The sequence below is a fragment of the Ursus americanus genome, unplaced genomic scaffold (assembly GCF_024610735.1).
Source record: "Ursus americanus isolate L20-20 unplaced genomic scaffold, mUrsAme1.1.p SCAF_68, whole genome shotgun sequence".
In the NCBI taxonomy this organism is placed as follows: Eukaryota; Metazoa; Chordata; class Mammalia; order Carnivora; family Ursidae; genus Ursus; species Ursus americanus.
Genome location: NW_028273650.1, coordinates 1,166,333 through 1,187,739, shown reverse-complemented (window position 1 = coordinate 1,187,739; position 21,407 = coordinate 1,166,333). Strand labels below are relative to the sequence as shown.

The 21,407-nt window shown below is 43.1% G+C and overlaps 1 protein-coding gene across 1 annotated transcript in view; it reads right to left on the bottom strand.

The window, feature by feature from the left end:
• Positions 1 to 21,407, bottom strand: part of LOC123786486 (uncharacterized) — a 224,356-nt gene that overhangs the window by 154,934 nt on the left and 48,015 nt on the right. Inside the window, exons 3-8 of the mRNA XM_087860545.1 lie at positions 5,830 to 5,933; positions 4,489 to 4,647; positions 4,067 to 4,141; positions 3,199 to 3,952; positions 2,916 to 3,037; positions 634 to 1,312 (exon numbers count right to left, since the gene is read on the bottom strand). Of these exons, the coding sequence (XP_087716671.1) occupies positions 4,594 to 4,647; positions 5,830 to 5,933 (158 nt within the window). The 3' untranslated portion in view covers positions 634 to 1,312; positions 2,916 to 3,037; positions 3,199 to 3,952; positions 4,067 to 4,141; positions 4,489 to 4,593. The remainder of the gene's footprint in view (positions 1 to 633; positions 1,313 to 2,915; positions 3,038 to 3,198; positions 3,953 to 4,066; positions 4,142 to 4,488; positions 4,648 to 5,829; positions 5,934 to 21,407) is intronic.

Genomic DNA, 21,407 nt, shown 5'->3' with positions numbered 1-21,407 from the left:
CTCCTGGCTCATGCTAGAACTTTGTATCCAGATTCAAGTGTCTGTTGGGTCGCACCAGATTACATCCATCAAGGTTAATAACAAGAAAGATACCAAAATCCCAAGAGGTGCTAATGAAACAGAACCTAAGCTTTGACATCTGGCAGTGGGAAAGAGAAGGAAGTACAGGTTTCAGGGGAAAGAATTCTTTTTTTTTTTAAAGATTTTATTTATTTATTTGACAGAGATAGAGACAGCCAGCGAGAGAGGGAACACAAGCAGGGGGAGTGGGAGAGGAAGAAGCAGGCTCATAGCGGAGCAGCCTGATGTGGGGCTCGATCCCATAACGCCGGGATCACGCCCTGAGCTGAAGGCAGACGCTTAACCGCTGTGCCACCCAGGCGCCCCCATGGGAAAGAATTTTTAAATAGGAAAGCAAAAATGATTGCAAACACAGCACACCTGATGCCTATGGACTCCATTCCTCTTACTAATATGTCATTAAAATATGAAATGAACAAATTAGACTTGTACATATATTTCCCTACCCTTCTGCTTTCTTATCCACCTTCCTCAGTCTCCAGAGCAGCAGGTGCAACCCAACTGTACCCGGAACCCTCTTGCATTGCTTCCTACCTGAGTGTTGTTCCCTACCTGGAGAGTCATCCTCCTCACTACTGGAATCTTGAATGCTCTCCACAAGAAAATCTATAGAAACACAAATATGATATATAGAAACACATCAATTAGAGGGGCTCACCCTTTCCTCCTCCTCTAGTTGAGGTTCTGTGGGTCATACGGCATCAACCTGATATTTCCTGTGGGTTCTCAGAAGTTCTCTATACTTGGTGGAGTCAGAGCCCTTCAACAAGAATTGATCACAGTTACAAACCTTCGAATGAGACAGAGATGCTGAATGAATCAGCTTTCACACTCTCAGTTCTACAGGCACATTGCAGCTCTTACCTCCAAACTTACCACCTGAGATTCAAATTAGTATGGGCACATTTGAAATGTGGCTAGTGTGAGTGAGCAATGTGGTGTTATTTTAATTCGCTGAATGTTGGTGTAAAATTAATTATAAGCAGACACATGTGGCTAGAGGCTAGCACCCTGGAGAGCACAGTTCTAGAATCCAAAGATGAAAAAGAGGTCACTTGCCCTCCGCTGGTTGTTTCTTGGTTGTAGTTTGCTGGCCTGATCTGATCATTCATGTATAGGCATTTCTGGGCTCGTGCACACATGACGGGCACAACTTAAGACTCTGGGACACTAAACAGTAAGGTCAACCACCAGGTCCTAGAGGAAGCAACCTACAGAAATCCCAATGTCACTGCATAGAAACAAACAAACAAACAAACACTAAAATATATATGGAACCACAAAGGACCCCTAATAACAAAAACAATCTTGAGAATGAAGAACAAAGATGGAATCCCCCCACTTCCTGACTTTAAAGCATATTACAAAGCTACGGTAATCCAACAGAATGGTACTAGCATAAAAACAGGCCGGTAGACCAGTGGAACAGAGCAGAGAGCCCCCAAATAAACTCACACGTACATAGATAAATGATCTGTGACAAGGGTGCCAAGATTGCACAATGGGGAAAGTAAAGGAGGCACGGAGTGAACACTGACACTCCCTAACCCAGCTGTTTAGGAGATTTGCAACAAGGGTGATGGGCACCAAGCTAAAAGCCAAGTTTTACTTTAAATTCCTATTTGCCACTGTATCTTGGGTATAGACTTACAGGATTTGAGCATTTCTCATGGTATGGTGATGTCATAAATTACATTAAATTATCTTCCTGATTCTTAACTGCTCTGGGCCATGTACAAGCAATGACCTCAGCTATGACAGATGTTGGCCTACACTGTCCTACATGGGGCCTCTTAGCTCTCAGAATCAGTGGACTGACCAGGAGCATGTGGACTTTCTATGTGACTTTCACTCTAATGACTATGTCAGAGCTGGCTGTTAAATCCATCTATAGTTGTTCTGGGTTATGTGACCACTGAGGCCACCTTATAACGTGGTCAGTGTTTGGGAAATGTGTACACTTTAGTACTTTGGGAGTGTACACGGATGCTGAAACCCCCCTGCTCTGTGACTAATGATCCCGTAGCTGAGTGATAAGTGCAGATCAGTAGCACAGAGCATCAGCAATGGGGACACTGGCCTAGGTCCACACTTTGACTTTCCTACTCAGGAGGTCAAGACCTGGGACAGTCTTTTCTGCTCTATCTCCGAGGAAGGGAACATTCAACAAACTTCCAGGCACAGTTGTGGTGATGGAGGAATTCGGGATTGTATGAGTAGCTAGGGAGGAGGACTGGCTCTTCTCCTTCCTCCCACATACAATAGCTGATGACGCTTTAAGATTCCTTAGTTCAGGAATGAATATGAGAGTCTATATCTTTTACGTTACTGTAGGAAGTAAAAGAACAAACCACACTCTTGGGCTCTAAAAGAAAAAAAGGGCTTTAATATAATAATATTTGAATTTACCACTTACTATTTAAGAGAATAAATATTGCCCCCCGTCAAATAACTAAATAGATGGGAGGAAGGGGTGTGGAACACATGGGGCGCATGCACCGCAAATCCCCAGCTGCTGAGGAATCCCTGCAGGGCCACTGGACACTTGCTCAGCCCTGAGGTTGACTGCGGCTAGTTCTTCTCCTTCTTGAGTGCTGCTCACCAGCTAGGACCGGGGCTCCAGCTGGCAGGACAGGGAGTAGCTAAGGACAGAGGGATACCTGTGAGTTGCCCAAGAGCTTCCATTCAAGAGTCCCTGCCAGTGTTTGCCCACAGCTGGAGTCAGGCGCCCCGGCAACAAGGCCTGAGGCTGCCCAGGGAAGGAGGATCCCAGGAGTGGCCAGCAGAAAGAGTCCACCCCGAACCTCACCGACCCAGATCCTGATGGGCCTCACCTCTCAGCCTCGCTGAGCGACTCCATAGCCTGGAACCAGGCCTGAAAAGGATCCTCGGGCTCTAGGGTGTAATTCTCAGCAGCCACCTGGAGCAGCACGATGTCCGTCATGACTTGGTATTCCTGAGCAGAGAGAGAAGCACAGGATGTATAGGGAGCCTTGGGGGGGGGGGGGGAGCGGGAGCTGCAGGGTCTGGTGAGGGTTGAGCAGCAGGACCGGGCACCCATCCCAGGTCCTGGCACACATGGCCACCCTCCTGCCTAGAGATTGATCCGGTCTCCACCTGTTCTCAGAGGTGAATATCAGTAGCCTCTCCTCCGGGAAGTTCTCCTGGATGCCATGCGTCTGTCCCCATCTCCTAATGGGATGGGTCTTGCACTGCTTTCTTCTCAAGGGATCCCAGGAAATGTGAGGTGGAGGGGATGGAGCCAAGCAATGTTCTTCCCAGGGACATCTCTGAGGCCCACTCCCTACCCTTCCCTGCGGGAAGCGCCACATATGCTCACCTTATTTCTTTTGTGGTCGTTGATCTCATTCCCGTGGAAAGCAGACAAAGTCCATCAGAATGAGGCCCCTGGTTCTTAGGAGCACTTGATTCCCATCCCTTCTCATGCTGCACCATGGCCAGGACCCGTGAGGGGGCCGTGCATACACAGATAGCGGGCCTGGGATGTAGGCCAGGCTCTGGGGTCCAGAGAAAGGAGGACATGGGGCAGATGGACTGGCTACAGGTCGGGACCCTGCAGCACCACCCTCTCGGAAGACAGTGGGGGAGGCCGAAGCCTCAGGCAGGAAGGGGCTGCTGCGGCTACTGAGGTGCTTGCTGACGTGGAGGGTCCTGACTTCATTCTCCCTCCACGGGCAAACTCACCGGGGGAGGCTGAGGTCCAGTCAGACAGACCTAATGCAGCCCTGCCTTCAGGAAGCTCTGCTGCTTCACCAGTCTTCGGCACCGGGAGCCGTGGCCTAACTGCAGCCTCACCTCGCTCATCCCTGAGATGGGCAACAGCCCCCAGGCTCACAGGGTAGCCGTGAGGCTGTCATGAGGGGAGGTTTGCCGAGTCCTGAGAGCTCAGGGCTCAGTACAGGGGCGCTCTGCTCCCAAACCTCCGGATTCTGGTCCCTCCCCCACAATCCTCAGGCTCACCCACCTCCAGATAGTCCTCCATTGCAATATCCAGCATCACCAGTTCAGTGAGGAAAGTGCCAAGTTAGGGGACAACACCCTGTGTCATGAGGGGGAGGGTTGGGATGAGTCCCTGCTCTCTGGTGCCCACAGGGACCCTCCCCTGAAAATGCTGCAGCCTCCTCGCCCACCCCAGTTTCCCACATGGAGCAGCCTAGGACCCTTAGCAGTCTCCCCTCAATTCCCTTTCCCCTCACCCTCCAAGAACGTCATACTCTTCCTAATCACCTCCAGGGCCTGCTTTTAGAAAATCGACGGGTATATAGCCCTGGGCTCCTCCCCATTCCGAAACCCATTCTGGATCCAGCTTTCTAGACCCTCCTGCTGGTCACTTTGAAACAAGAATTTTAGAAGCAACAGGAAGTGGAGCTGGAGTTGAAGTCCCACCTGTACTGATTTGGAGGCTTCCAGCCCTCAGGGAGAAGCCCCTCTCCTCTGACTTTGGAGGCCCTGGGTCTCAGGCACACTCACTTTCTTCTGCAGCCTCTTCTTCTAGGCTCTCCGGAGGGCCATCACCAGGGTGGCAGATTTATTAGATGGTTGCTCCTGTAGGGCCAAGGACAAGATCCTTGAGACCGTAATACCCTCAGTCCACTTGCCCCCACCATCTTTTAATTCAGACCCTAGATATCTGACTTAAGTCAGCTGATAACTGATAAACATTATCCTTAAGCATGCCATGTGTGATTCTAGACAAATCTCAGCTCCAACATTCACTCTATGTGTGACCCTGAGCTTGAAGTCTGGCCTCCCTGAGCCTGTTTTCTCATCAGGAAAAGTGAGAATTCTACCTACCTCCCATCGTCTCCTGAGGACTCAGTATCGTATTACTATCATTATTGTTGTGGCCCTCAACCCATCCCATCCCCATCACTGAGCAGAGCCCTGTCCTCTGGGCTTTCAAGGTTTGTACAGGTGTCCATCTGGACTAGCTGTTGACACAGAGAGACAGGGTGTCTAGGCTAGGGAATCTGGTTGAGCAGCACCTGGTTGTTCCACCCCCAACGGAATCTTCACCCCAGCCTGTCACCACATTCATGCCAAAGGCTTCCCCTCTCCAAGGAATGCTTCAGGCCATTCCCTATTTCATCCATGCAGGACCCTGTTCCCTCACACCCTTCTTCTCTTTCCAGACCTGCACCTTCCATGCTACCTTGATGACTAGTTTCCTGCTCTGTGGGTTGTCTTCAGTGCCCAGCTTTTTAAAGTTTTGAAAGCACTTCCTGAATAGAGGGAAAGGAGGCAGGACGATTGGAGGAATAATGTGGCAGGGTTGAGTGCAAGTCCCTTTTATTTGAGAACCCCAAAGTGTCAAATTGGCTGGATAACAGTTTTCTCTGGGTTCCTCTGAGCACTAAGGTCTTTGTAGGACATGGGACAGAGCTCTGATGTAGGGCATCCTATGACTCCATTCCCATATTAATTGAGCAGCTCTGTTTTGGTCAATTTTGGTTTCAATTGGGCAGAGTTTAGTGGTTGTAAAGTAAACACATGAAAATATTTATTCAGCTCAGCCTTGTGGGGGAACATTTAGGAAAACTGATTTCTAAAGCAGGAGACATGGTGGCCTATTCTCCAGGGAGGCTGAGAGACCCGCCTGCCAGCCCAGGTCCTGTAGTCAGGGATTGCTGCTTCCCAGGAGGTCCAAGCTGGCTGAGGGGGAAGAGGACAGGCCTCTGGGAGATCCCTCATCTATGCTGGTCCGTCCATGCAGAGAGACCGTCTCACCTGGAAACTTTCTCCCATGTCTTCTTGAGGTGGTATATTGAGACAGTCTGCAGAGCCGAGACGATGGCATTCAGGGAGTAGTAGTTCTGCAGGATTTGACAGGCCTGGGGAGGGAAGAGAATGAGCTGTCACGTGGGTAGTGGAGGCTGATTTTCTCTAGAGCTTCAGTCACCCTCAGTTTAAATCACTCCTCCTGGATGAAGCAGATGTCCAGGGACCTGCCGAAGGTCACACGTGAGGCCCAGAGAGTCCCACTGCTGGGAGAGAAAGGATTTTACCTCACTCCAAGGAAGAAGTCAAGGAGGAACTGAGCATCCCAACATTGGGCCATGCAAGTCACAGTCAGCCTCTGGAAGGAAGAGCCTAGGGACTGCACAGTCCCTAGGGCAAAGACCAGGGCCTTCCACCCTGACACCTGATCAAGGGAAGAGCAGTGCCCGAGACTCAGGAGAGCACCTCGGCTGGGCTTCCCGTTGCATACCTTGGCCACCTTGATCCAGTGCTCCACCACCATGGCCCTGTCCCGGGCTGTCATGCTTGGGTTGCCAAGGCAGGTGGTGATGACACACTTGGCCACACCGTTGAACTGGGCGACAGTGGCCCGGACTGTGGGTGCCAGGTGCTCATTGCCAGGCTTATTGCGCTTGGACCAGACGGAGTCCAGGCACTGATGGGGCAGCAGCTTCTTGAACAGCTCCTAGAGAACAGGGGGAGGTTTGTTCACCCAGCTATTTCACATGCAAGACTAGTGTCCTAGATAGGGGTCACAGGTCAGAGCTAGAGCTCAGAAAGCTGAGAATGTGGCCTGAGCCTGGTTGGAGTCCCTGGATTTCACTCTATTCCTTTTCACTGAGGGGCCCAGGACAGGATGGCCCAGGAGCAAATAGAGACGAGGGAAGGAAGGAGGGCATTTGCATCCTGATCATCCTCACAAACTCCAAGCTCCACGCTGCTGTTCAAGGTGGCTCCTCCCAAGGGGGACTCTTCCCCTCCAACTATTCATCCCTCTGGTTCTACTCCCCTCTCAGATGCACATTCTCACATGATAGCTACTAGGTATCTGATGTGTACTTAAGTACAGGGCAGATAGATAAACCTGTGGTTGTAGCTATCATGTGAGAATAGGAGGGCCACAGGTTTGCCCCCATATTTGTGTGGGGGCCCTGGGTGTGGAGAACCCTCTTCCCATTCTCACCTCAGGCAGCACTGATCCTGGGTGGTCTGGTGCACCTGACACTTGTCTAGGAAGTTGGAATAGTTGAAGTCACAGACCAGCTCATCAATGATCTCCTGGGTGCAGCTCCGAAAATACAGTGCCCCATATATATGGGGCCAGGAGACATTAGTGGCCTCACGGGACATTGCCACAAGGGGCCAGCCCCATTAGAAATCGTGTTCTCCAGTTAAGGCTAAGAGGAGTAGCAGAAAAGACATCCAACAAAGAGGAAGCCAGATGAAACCTTAGGGCTCATGATTAACATACAGGTGGTTGAGCTTGGTCCCCAGCACTCAGCTTCTCATCCTGCCTGCTATGACCTGGGGTGTGAACATGAAAGATGGGCCAGGTTCCAACACCTGGCACCTTGCTTCTGCCCAGGAAGGGCATCCTTCCTCTGCCCCCTCCTCTACACACACATACACATACACACACACACTTAGTGAGGGGCAAGAGGTGTGGGCCTGCTGAAGTAGGATCACTGTTGTTGCCTGCTCTCCAGTGGGCTGCCCTGAGCTGCCTTGTGTTACCTATTGGTGTCTCCTGCCACATAACCAGAAGCTTCAGAGAAGAAGGCTGAGCTAATGTCTACAGTGACATAAAAGTCTCTCACTCTGGACTTTCTTGGGCCCAAAGCCCCTGAAAGTAGGAATACAGCAACAGAACATCTTGTTCTCTTGAACGTCTCGAGTCAAGTGAGCTGGAAAGCAGGCTTTCTTTGAATGGATGTGCCTGGTTACCAGAGTTCTAAGTTCAATTGGGGCCTATCACCAAGGAAGTGAGGTCGCTTCTTCAAGATTCCAGTACCTTGGCCTCTGCCGTCTCTTGGCAACGAACTGTTTACTTTTCTCCCCCATGTCATCTCCTTAACTGTACACAATGAGCCAAAAATGCCATAGCCACCACTCTCTGGAAATGTAACCAGGGTCTGAGGTTTCAGGAGACAGAGCTGAATTCAGACCTTTTTTGTTTTCCCAGTTCTGAGTCCTAAATCATTGTGTCTCTCACATATTCCCCACTTTCCCAAGCTGCTTAGTGGGGATCAGGCTAGAATCCACTTCTTAGAGACATCATCAGGTGTATGTGGATAATATAACATGGGTGGGGTGGTCCCCTGTGTATCTGAAGCACAATTTTCAGGATGGAAGAATTACAAGAAGGGGTGGGACTTGGCATGGAGGGCCGCTCAACAGAGGCCTGGGTTCCAACAATGTAATATTGGAACACTTTCCCACTTGGCCTTGTGTAAATGTGGGCACTATGATGGGGTGGAAATGAACGAAGAAGCAGATATTGCTATCCTCTGTAGTTAAACTGTTCAATTGTTTCCCATTATAATTAGAATGAGACCCAGTTGCCTCATTTTTAAAAAAATTTTTTTGAAGATTTTATTTATTTATTTGACAGAGAAAGACAGCCAGCGAGAGAGGGAACACAAGCAGGGGGAGTGGGAGAGAAAGAAGCAGGCTCTTAGCGGAGGAGCCTGATGTGGGGCTCGATCCCATAACGCCAGGATCACGCCCTGAGCCGAAGGCAGACGCTTAACGACTGCGCTACCCAGGCGCCCCAGTTGCCTCATTTTTGTCTATGAGCGGAGCAGCCTTCACAGTGGCTCCCACCGATCCAGACTTGTGGTATAGGCATCACTCTCTACCCATTAGGTGGTTAGTTACTGGCTTCTGACCAATAGGATGCAGCCAATGTGATGAAATGTGATGTCTAAGTTTCAATTGCAAAGAGTTTCTAACTTCCTAGTTACTTTTCTTGTGCTCTGCGTCTCACTCCCTTTCCCTTTTTCTTCTTGATCTCTGAACCAAAAATCGAGCACAGATATTTTGAGCTGCCATGTGTAGAAGCACACATGGCAGAGAACTTGGCCTGTGCCAAGGCCAGAAGACACACAGGAACTCAGACTCTGAGTCCAAACAGCTTCCCGAATCATGTGAGCCAACGTGGGAGAAAATCCTCTGCCAGTCTAGCCTCAGTCACTGCTACAGCCTCTGACACACCTTGAGCCTGGGGAACTATGCTTATTTGTGCCTGGACTCCTCACCCACAAAAACTGTGAGAAATTAAATATATACATTTTAAGATTCAGGCTACTGGGGCAAGGCAGTAACATAGGAACAATAGATAAGTAACAGTCTCCCAGGCCTCAGCACCTCTCCCTGCCTTCCTCCCTCCCCTCTGCTCTCCTCCTAGTGTCCCTCCAGCCACGAGGGCTGCCTTTTTCACCTCCTCTGGCCAAACCAGCTCTGTTAGTTGAGTGTCTGCAACAGCGGTCCCTTCTTTCTGACACACCGCACACAGACTTGTGCAGGTCTAGCTCCCTTTTGTCAATCTGTTTTCAGCAATGTCACCCTCAGTGAGGCCTTTCATATTTTCCTATCCAATGACTTCCCAGCCTTCCTTCATTACACACTTCAGTCGTCGTATATAGCACTTGCTCTTTTCTTTCACGTCTTTGGTTTGTGCTTTGTCCATCTCTAGACCGTGAGCCCCTAAAAGCAGGGAGCTCTTGGTATTTTCAGCTCTCCTCATGGGTCCACCAAGGTACCTGGCATAGGGGAGTGCTTAGGGTATAGTTACTGAATGAATAACTGAGAAGATCTTGGAGCCCACCTCCCCTTTTAACAAGCTAGACTGTAGGGAGAAGCGCAACTAAAAGTTTCGAGCTGTTTCTGGGCAAGGGGACAACCACAATGGCCTCTGCCTGACTCTTCCTTCTCCAGTATCTCCAGCAGAACTGATGAGGCACCATGGACAAGGAAGCACCCTGCATCACGTTCTCTGTCTCTAGTGGTACAGCCCCAGGCAGGCACACCACCAAAAAAAGGGGTGCTTTCATTTGGGTGTCCTCAAGGCAGTGGCTTTCCAGAGTCAGAGTGGCAAAGGAGCAGGATCTCCAGGCTCCAAGAGCAGAATAAGGGACCACAGAAACCTCCCTTTCCTCCTTTTTCTGTCCACTCCCATGGTGTCCTCTTTACTATTCCAGCACCCTCACCTCAGCCAGAAGAGTGATTCTGCACCCACCCTTGTATGTCCAAACGAGGACCCTGAAGGTCTAATGGAGACTGGTCTTGCCCCTGGACCCCAGAGACAGTGTTCAGTGCTCTGGCACTTTCCCAGAGAACATAAACAAATGATAAGCAGGTATGCGCAAGCCCAAAGCGCAATGACCTATCACATCAATTGGAGCAGCTGTCATAACAACGACAAGAGAAAATGCTGGTGAGGATGTGGAGCAAAGGAGCCTATGCGCACTGGCGCCGGCACTGTGCAAAACAGTATGGAGCGTCCTCAAAACGCTGAACACAGAACCACCGTATGTCCAGCAGCTCCACGTCTGGGAACATTCCATAGAAAACAAAGGAATATGTCTAAGAAATACCTGCACTTCCATGTGCAAGAAGCTTTATTTACCATAGCTGAGACAAGGAAAACATCAGTGCCCATTAGTGGTGAATGGATAAAGAAGTGTTACCTACATAATGGAATATTAATCAGCCATAAGAAAAGGAAATCCTGCTAAGTGTGATAACAGTTTTGGACTTAGAGGCATTATGCCAAGTGAAACAAGTGAGACAGAGAAAGGCAAACACTATACATGTGTAGATATAGATATATATAGGGAGATAGATACTATATAGATGATAGATACATAGACATTTTCCCCTTTTATGTGGAATCTAAAACAAAGAAAAGAAAAGGCGGAAAACTGATTCAGAAGAACAGATCAGATTAAAGTAACAAGAAACAGAGGGGAGGGTGGGGGCAGGGATTGAGTGAATGGTGAAAAGGTACAAACTTCCAGTTTTAAGATAAATAACAGGGATTTACAGTACAACATGATGACTGCAGTTGATACCGCTCTATGGTTTGAGAGGTGTTAAGAGAGTAAATTCTGAGAGTTCGTATCACATAATAGCTTACACATACACAGTGTGTCAATTATATACAGTGATCAATTATATCAATAAAACTGGGCAAAAAATATTTTAATATTCATAATGGGCATCAGGAAAGTTGACTTGGTAAAAATAATGACACATAAGCAAAATGTAAAACAGCAGAACCCAGTCAGTAGACTATGATATGGATAAAAAATCCAAGCCATTTGCATAAAAAATTGATTCTGATTTTTAAAATCAGTGAATTAAAGTTAAAGTAGATAAAATAGAATTTTAAATTGTGCTACATTTTTAAAAATTGATCAAGGAATAAAATGTCTTATTAAATTAACTCTGAAAATACCGTTTTGAAAAAATTTTCATGTTTTGGAAGATTCTGATTTTAAGCTTTTAAGTGGGCACAGAATGAGAACATTTTGTTGGATCAAAGTTGTCTCCAGGAAAATGGGTGAGACAAAATAGCAGCACCAAAATAGCAAGACTAAATTGTCCTGTGTTCATTTCTCTGTATTTGCAGTTTTTAAAGAAAAAATATTTTTATTGACGTACAATACACATAATCAAAAATCTACCATCTACCGTCTACAAATCTACCATTTATAGGTTTATATTTCATTAAGTACATTAAGTTCATGGAATACATTTTAAATGTATTAAATGCATTACTACCCTTTCTACAACCTCCGTCTAACCCAACTTCACATCTCATTTCATCTTGTGAAACTAAAACTCTACACCATGAATCAGAAACTTACCATTACTGCCTCATTCCAGCCCTTGGCAAACACCATTCTACTTTCTGTCTTTATGAATCTACTTTGGGTAGGTCCCAAAAGTGGAGTCAAAGCTTGCATTTTTATGAATGCACTTAATGTAAAAGTTCACCCATGTTGTGGCCTATGTCAGTGTTTTCTTCCTCTTCTGAGATATTATTCATTCTTATTCCATCGTGTGTATAAACAACATCTGTTTCTCCTTGGACAGATAGTGGATTGTTTTCATGGTTTAGTTATTATGACTAATGATGGCATGAAAATGTATGTTCAGACAGATCTTCAAGACCATGGTGTCAATTAATTTGGGTATATACCCCAAAAGTAGAATTACTGGAACACAGGGTAAGTCTAATTTTAATTTTTTTTAAGAACTACCATACTGATTTCACAACTATGCTCAAATATTCCTACCACACACAATGAACAAGGTTTCAATTTCTCCATATCTTTGCCAACACTTGTTCTTTTCTTTTCTTCTAATTCTTTTTGTGTGTGTGTGGAAGAGTCATCTTGATGAAAAATGGTATTTCATTGCTTTTTTAAATGTGGATTTCTGGGGCATCTGGGTGGCTTAGCCATTAAGCATCTGCCTTCGGCTCAGATCATGATCCCAGGGTCCTGGGATCAAGCCCCGCATCAGGCTCCCTGCTCAGTGGGAAGCCTGCTTCTCCCTCTCACACTCCCCTTGCTTGTGTTCCCTCTCTCGCTGTCTCTCTCTGTCGAATAAATATTTTTTAAAATAAGTAAATAAAATAAAATGTGGATTTCCCTAAAAATTAGTGATGTCAAGTATCTTTTCAAATTCCTTTTCATGTGCGTGTCTTTGAGGATTGTGTATTCACATTTTTTTGCACATTGACACATTACATTTGGTTTGGTTTTTGTTGCTGAGTTTATGTGTTCTCTGTATATTCCGGATATTGAGCCCCTTTCAGACACATGGTTTGCACTACGGTTTCCCGTCTTGTGGACTGTGTTTTTACCTCAGTGATAATGTCTTTTAAGTTGTTTCTATTTTGATCTTCTGCTTAGATGATCTGTCCATTGTTGTGAGTGAAGTGGTGAAGTCTCCTACCATTAACGTATTTTATAGATAAGTTTTTTTTTTACTTTGGTTATTAATTGGTTTATAGAATTGGCTGCTCCCACATTGGAAGCATAGAAATTTATAATTTTTAGTCTTCTTGCTGGATAGGCCCTTTAAGTATGATACGGTGTCCCCCTACATCTCTTACTACAGCCGTTAGTTTAAAATCTAATCTGTTTGATATGAAGATTGCTACCCCAGCTTTCTTTTGAGGTGCATTAGTGTGGTAAATTGTTCTTCATCCCTTCACTTTCAATCTGGAGGGGCTTTAGGTTCAAACCGAGTCTATTGTAGACAACATACGGATAGGTCTTACTTTTAAAATCCAATCTTGTACTGTTTGTCTTCTTATTGGAACATTCAGAGCATTTACATTCAGAATATGTATTGAAAGCTATGAATTTAGTGCCATTGTATTTAAAATCCCTGTTTCTGTAGATTGTCTCTGTTACTTTCTGGTCTGTTACCCTCGGGATCTGTCCGCCTGCAGTATCGCCCTTAATATTTCTTGTAGGGATGGCTTGGTGGTCATATGTTCTTTCAGTTTGTCTATCCTGGAAACTCTTTATCTCTCCTTCCATTCTGAATGATAGCATTGCTAAATAAGGTACTCGGCTCCATTTTCTTCTCATTTATTACCCTGAATATACCCTGCCAGCCCTTTCTGGCCTGCCAGGTTTCTGTGGACAGGTCTGATGTTATTCTGATGTTCCTCCCTCCGTATGTAAGAAATCCCTTCCCTCTAGCTACTCTCTGCATAGCTTCCTTGGTTTTAGGATTTGCAAGCTTCACTATTATATGTCGTGGTGTTGATCTATTTTTATTGATTTGAGGAGGAGTCCTCTCTGCCTCTTGGACGTGAATGCATGTTTCTTTCCCCAGATTTGGGAAGTTCTCAGCCATGATTTGATCAAATATACCTTCCAGCCCCCCTTCTTTGTCCTAATGATCCTGATATTGGTTCTTTCCAATGTACCATTAAATTCTCTAAGTCTCTCTTCATGTGTTGTGGGTTGTTTTTCTCTATTTTCTTCAATTTCCTTCCTTTCCATCAGCCCATCTTCTAGATCACTTATTATCTTTTCTGCCTCATTGACCCTGGCTGTTAGAGCGTCCAATTCAGCCTGATTAGATCTCATTTCTGCCCTTATATATTACATATTGTCATTAATGCTTTTTCCTACCCTAGCTATTGATTTTATGATTGCTATCCTGAATGCTACCTCTGACATCATGCTTATATCCTTATCATTAGTTCTGTGGCAGAGGACATGGTCTCCGGTTCTTTTCTTTGTTGAGAGTTCTCCTTCTAGTCATTCTATTGAGGGATGGTTGAGCGAATACACAGAGTCCAAAATATCAACCACAAACCAAGGAAGACGCACTCTAGAAAATACTCCAAGTGGTTGGAAGCTACCACAGATACCCAAACAAAGCCACGATTATCCTAAACAGTCATTACAGTGGGGCAGAGAGACTATAAGCACTCAGGGTGGACAAGGCAGGGTGATCTGTCTGTTCCTGATTGATTTTTGGTCTCTGTCTTAGAAGACACCATGTCCCAAAATTGCAAACAATCTGGAACTTATATATATAACATATACATTTCACATACATAACAAAATGGAGTAGTGTGAAAAGGATTGGTATGAGGTATAAAAAGTATAAAAGGTAGATATGAAAATATAAAAACCCACTTCAAATCATAAATTGGGAAATAAGAGTATTTGAGATGGTAACAAGGTAAAAAAAATTAAATAAATGTAAAATTTTAGCTTGAAGTATAAATGAGTCTTGAGGGAACACCTGGACCTCAATATATTAGTTTCCCCTGGCGCTGGAGTTTTGCAGTCCTGTAGGAAATAAGCGTGTCACTTACCTGTTCTTCCGGTCTGTCTTCTGGGGGAGGGGCCTGCTGCTTGGCTGTTCAGGCTGCTCTGCCTGGTTGGCCTTTCACCACCACTTGTCAGGGGGTTGGGTTTAACGTGAGGAGGTTGTCTGTGTGGCTTTGTTCCCTGGCAGATTTCCATGCCTCCTTAGAGGGTCAGAGGAAATACGGCTGTGCAGAAAACTCTGGCCTAGGGCAGCAAGATCACAGTCACCTTTCTTCAATGAAACTTCCAGGTCAAAACATCTCCACTTGGAAAAAAACCTGTCAGCCAAGAATGCTTTATTTGGAAAAGCTGTCCTTCAGAAATAAAGGAGAGACAAAGACTTTTCCAAACAAAGAAAAGCTAAATGAGTTCCTCACTACTAGACCTGCCGTAAGAGAAGAATTAACACCTGTACTACTTAAACTCTTCCAAAAATATCAACATAAGAGGAATACACACAAACACATTTTAAGAGGCCAGTATCACCATGATACCAAAACCAAATAAAAAGACTACAAGAAAAGAAAATTATATACTGGTGTCCCCGATGAATATAGATGAAAAAATTCTCTTTAAGTATTAACAGACTGAATTCAGCAGCATCTTAAAGGACCATATACCACGATCAACTGGGATTTGTCCAGGGGGTGCAAGGATGGTTCAACATATGCAAATCAATCACTGTGTGACACATCACTTTAATAGAATGAAAGATAAAAATCATATGAATATCTCAATAGATACAGAAAAAGCATTTGACATGCATTTGACAAAGTACAACATGCATTCATGATAAAAACCCTCAACAAATTGGATCGTGAAGAAACGTACCTCAACACAATAAAGGCCACATACGGCAAACCCACAGCTAACATCATACTCATTGGTGAAAGACTGAAAATTTGTCATGTAAGATGGGGAACAAGACAAGGGTGCCCACTCTCAACACTCCTATTTAATACAGTACTCGAAGTCCTAGCAGAACCATCAGACAAGACAAAGAAATCATAGGCATAAAAATTGGGAAGGGAGAAGTTAAAACTGTCTCTATTTGCAGGTGACATATAGAAATCCTAAAGACTATAAACACAACCCTGTTAGGTCTAATCAATGAATTCAGTAAAGTTGTAGGATAGAAAATAAATGTACAACTAGCAGTAGCATTCCTATACACCAACAACAAACTATCTGAAAAAGATATAAGGAAAAAGATACAAAGAACACAATCCATTTATGTTAGGGAGAAAAACAACAAAATACTTAGAAATAAACTTGAGCATGGAGGTGAAAGATCTCTTCACGGAAAACAAGACATTGATGACAGATACAAAAAAAAAAAAGAAACCCACCAATGAATTGAATGGTATTGCATGTTTATGAATTGCAAGAAATAATGTTAATTACCCAAGCCACCAATAGACTCAATGAATTTCCTATCAAGATTCCAATGACTTTTTTTGCAGTAAGAAAAAAAAATCCTAAAATTTGAATGAAACAATGAAAGACTTTGGATAACCAAAACAATCTCTAGAAAGAATAAAGCTAGAGGCATCACACTGCCTGATTTCAACTGTATTATAAAGCTATAGTAAATCAAAATCTTATGGTAGTGGCATAAAAACAGACACATAGACTAATGAACACAAGAGAGAGCCCAGAAATAAACCAGACACATACGGTTTTTGAGAAGGGAGGCATTCTCAATGGAGAAAAATAAAACAGCTTCTTCAGTAAATGATGCTGGGAGAAGTGGATATTCACATGTCAAAGAACAAAACTGGACCCCTATCTTACATCATCCACAAAAATTTACTCAAAACAAATAAAAGACTTACAGGGAAGACCTGAAATCATAAAATTCCTACAAGAAAACATAGAGAATAAACGACTTGACATTGGTCTTGGTAAGTATATTTTAAAAATAACACCACAAGCACAAGCAACAAAATAAAAAAAAAAAAGTGGTACTACACTCAAGAGCCTCTTCACAGTGAAAGAAATAATCAACAAAATGAAAATGCAACATATGGAATGGGAAAATATTTGCAAATCATGTATCTGAAGAGAAATTAATACCTAAAATATATACATAATTCATACAACTCAGTTGTATGCAAAAAAAAGAAAGAAAGAAAAGAAAGTAAAGAATATAAAAGAAAAAAGAAACCAACTAAAGAAAGGACCAAGGACCTAAATAGACATTTCTCCAGAGAAGACAAATGGACAACCAGCACATAAAAAAGGTGTTCAGGGGCGCCTGGGTGGCACAGTGGTTAAGCGTCTGCCTTCGGCTCAGGGCGTGATCCCGGCGTTATGGGATCGAGCCCCACATCAGGCTCCTCTGCTATGAGCCTGCTTCTTCCTCTCCCACTCCCCCTGCTTGTGTTCCCTCTCTCGCTGGCTGTCTCTATCTCTGTCAAATAAATAAATAAAATCTTTAAAAAAAAAAAAAAAGGTGTTCAACATCTAATCTTTACGAAGATACAAATCAAAACCACAAAAACCACGAGATATTCTTGTTAGAATGATTATTATCAAAATGACAAAAGATAACAAATGTTGATGAAGGTGTAGAAAAAAGGGAACTCCTGTGCACTGTTGGTGGGAATATAAATTGGCATAGCCAGTATGGAAAAAACTATGAACTTTCTTCAAATATTAAAATAAAATAACCAGGGGCGCCTGGGTGGCACAGCGGTTAAGCGTCTGCCTTCGGCTCAGGGCGTGATCCCAGCGTTATAGGATCGAGCCCCACATCAGGCTCCTCCGCTATGAGCCTGCTTCTTCCTCTCCCACTCCCCCTGCTTGTGTTCCCTCTCTCACTGGCTGTCTCCATCTCTGTCAAATAAATAAATAAAATCTTTAAAAAAAATAAAAAATAAAATAACCAAAGGATCCCGCAATTCCACTTCTGGTTACATAGCTGAACAAAATAAGATTAACATGTTGAAAAAAAAGAAGTTAGCCTGTTGAAGAAGTATTGCCACCCCCATGTTCATAGCAGCATTATTTACAATAGCCAAGATATGGAAACAACCTGTATCTATCAACAGAGTAATGGATAAAGAAAATGTAGTCTGTATATCCAATGGAATACTACTCAGCCATAAAAATAAGGAAATCCTGTCACTTGAGACCGCACGGATGGTCCTTGAGGACATTATACTAAATAAGTCAGCAGAGAAAGACAAATACTAGATGATCTCACTTATATGTGGACCCTAAAACATAAAACAAATAGAAAAACAAATAGAAAAAGAGATCAGATTTATGGTTACCAGAGGCACGGGGTGACGGGAGGGAAAACTGAATGAAGGGGATCAAAGGTACAAACCACAGCTGTAAGTCCTGAGAATGTCATGTGCTACACAATCACTGTAGTTAACACTGCTGCATGTTGTAGCTGAAAGTTGCTGTCATCTAGTTCAACCTCATTGAAATATTAGGAATCCCAAGCTTAATCCAAACGGTTTGAGCCCAAGGTCACCGAGCTCCCACGTTGCTGTTTTCAATTGCTACCATAATACAGAACACTTGGAAGGAGCATCTGTATTCTAGGAACACAGCCAAATATCCTTTATTCACTAACTCTTCTGACCCTGTGACTCCATACCCTTTACTTGTCGTAGTCAGAATTCAGTTAGATAGAAACTGCCTTTCTGATTCTAACAGTACTAACGCACTATGTTTTCAACACAAGCTGCCTATAATATAGTTTAAAGTATAGTTTATTTATGATGTGTATGAAAAATAAAAAAAATTATTAGATGATAGTTAAGGTCCCAGAGGCTCGACAAATTCCACAGTTCTCAAAAATATGGCCCCAAAGCCAGCAGCATTACCTACACATTTGTCAGAAATGCAAATACTCTACCCTCGAGAGAACTATTGAATCAGAATCCAGTGGGATTTACCTTTGGCATCAACAAGTCTTCCAGGCAATTCTAATGCACACCAAAGTTTGAGAAACACTGCTTTAATTGTTTTCATTGTTTGCACAAAGACAAGGGTGGATAATTAGTCATAGTCATCTCCATAAACTCAATAAAAGCAACGGATTAAAAAAATACAGGCAAACTCACATATCTCATAAAGAAAATTTACAATTTATAAAAAATTCTACAATATGCTTTAGAAGCTTAAAGAAAAGTGTGAGGACACATGAAACCTCATGATATATTTGGGTTTTGTGATGAGCACTGAGTGTTATACACAACTGATGAATTACTGAACTCTAAAGATATTTAGGTTTTGTTTTAATTTATGACTGAATGTAGTGTTCATTTCTGTTTCATAAATGGATTTAAAACACCACATATGCCTAGTAATAAATGAAACCTCAAGAAACTAGAGGAGTCTCAAACAAACAACCTAACTTTACCCCTTAAGGCACTGGAAAGAGAACACATCAGGCCAAAGTTATTAGAAGGAAAGAAATAACAACGATTAGAGCAGGGAAAAATGAAGCGGGACTAAAAGGATAATGGAGTATACCAACGAAACTAAGAACTGATTCTCTGAAAATAAAATTGACAAGCCTTTACCTAGATTTCCCCCACCCCCAAAAACAAGGAGAGAGAGAGAGGGAGAGATAGAACTCATATAAAAAATGAAAGAGTGATACCAGAGAAATGCCAAAGATCATAAGAAACTACTCTGAACAATCATATACAAAAAATTGGACAACCTAAGGGAAATTGATAAACTCCCAGAAACATACAACTTGCTAAGACTGAATCCTGATGAAATGGAAAATCTGAACAGATTATTAGTAAGCAGGTTGAATCAGTAATTGAAAACCTCCAAAAAAACAAAACTCCAGGACTAGATGGTTTCACGGGTGAATTCTACAAAATATTCAAAAAGGAATTAATACTCAAATTCTTCCAAAAAATAAAGGAGGAGGGAATTCTTCCAAACTCATTTTATAAAACCGGAATTCTTCTGATACCTGATCCAGACAAGGATTCTGCAAGAAAAACATTACAGGCTAATATTCCTAATATACACTTACAAAAATCCTCAACAAATATTAGCAAACCAAATTTAGTAATACACTAAAAGGATCATATACACATATCTAGAAAAGTGTTGTTACAGCTGATGTCAGAGAAATTATCTGTGTTCTCTTCTAAAATTTTTATGGTTTCAGGACTCATATTTAGGTCCTTAAGCTTTTTAATTTTTGTCTATGGTGGAAAAAAAGTGGTCCAGTTTCATTCTTCTGCACGTTGCTGTCCAGTTTCCCCAAGATCATCTGCTGAAGCGGCTTTATTTTCCCCACTGTATACTTTTGTGGCCTTTGTTGAAGATTAATTGACCATATAGTTGTGGAATTATTTCTGAGCTTCCTATTCTGTCCTATCGCTCTGTGTGTCTATTTTTGTGCCAGTACCATACTGTTTTGATTACGACATGTTTGTACCGTAAATTACAGTTTGGAATTGTGATACTTCTAGCCATGTTCCAGGATATTTAGGATTTTTTGCGATTCCATACAGATTCTAGGTCTGTTCTGGTTCGGTGGAAAATGCTGTTGGTGTTTGATAGGGATTGCCTTAAATCTGTGGATTAGATAGTATGGACATTTTAAGAATATTAATTCTTCCAATCGACAAACATCGAATGTCTTTACTTTCTGTGTGTGTGTCATGACTTTAAATCAGTGTATTTATAGTTTTCAGAGTCCCGGTCTTAAAGCCTCTTTCATTAAATTTATTCCCAAGTGTGTGTGTGTGTGTGTGTGTGTGTGTGTGTGTGTGTGTGTGTGTGTGTGTGTTTAATCGTTGGTGCAGTTGTAAATGGGATTTCTTTCTCAATTTCTCTTTCTGCTATTTCATTCGTAGTGCATAGAGATGGAACAGATCTGTGTATTAACTTTGCATCTTGTAATTTTACTGAACTTATGAGTTCTAGTGACTTTTTTTTTTGGTAGGGTCCTTAGAGTTTTCTAGATACAGTATCGTGCTATCGTGCTATACACGAATAGTGACAGTTTTACTTCTCCCTTACCAATTTCGATGCCTTTTCTTTCTTTTCCTGGTCTGACTGCTGAGGTCAGGACTTGCAGTACTATATTAAACAAAAGTGCTGGGAGTGCACATCCTTGTCTTCTTTCTGATCTTAGAAGCAAAACTTTTAGTTTTTCACCACTGAGTATGACGTTAGCTGTGTGTTTTAGATATATGGTTACTGTTATTATTTTGGGGTACGTTCCCTCTAATCTTACTTTGTTGAGCATTTTTGTCATCACTGGGTGCTGTACCTTGTCAAATGCTTTTTTTTTTTTTTTTGAAATGATCATATGGTTTATATCCTTTACTCTTGTTAATGTGATGTATCATGTTGATTGATTTGTGAATATCGAACACCTTTGCATTGCTGGAAAAATCCTACTTAATTGTGGTAAATAATTTTTTAATGTATCAGATTTGGTTTGCTAATATTTTGTAGACAGTTTTTGTATCTGTGTTCCTCAGAGATATTGGCCTGTTGGTTTTTTCCCCCCTTTTTTGGTAGTGTCTTTATCTGCTTTTGGTATCATGGTAATGCTGGCTTTGTAGAACGAATTTGGAAACTTCCCTTCTTCCATTTTTCAGAATAGTTTGAGGTGAGTAGGTATTAACTCCTATTTGAATTCGGTAGAACTCACCTGTGAAGCCATCTGATCCAAGACATTGGTTTCGTGGGAGTTTTTTGATTACTGGTTCATTT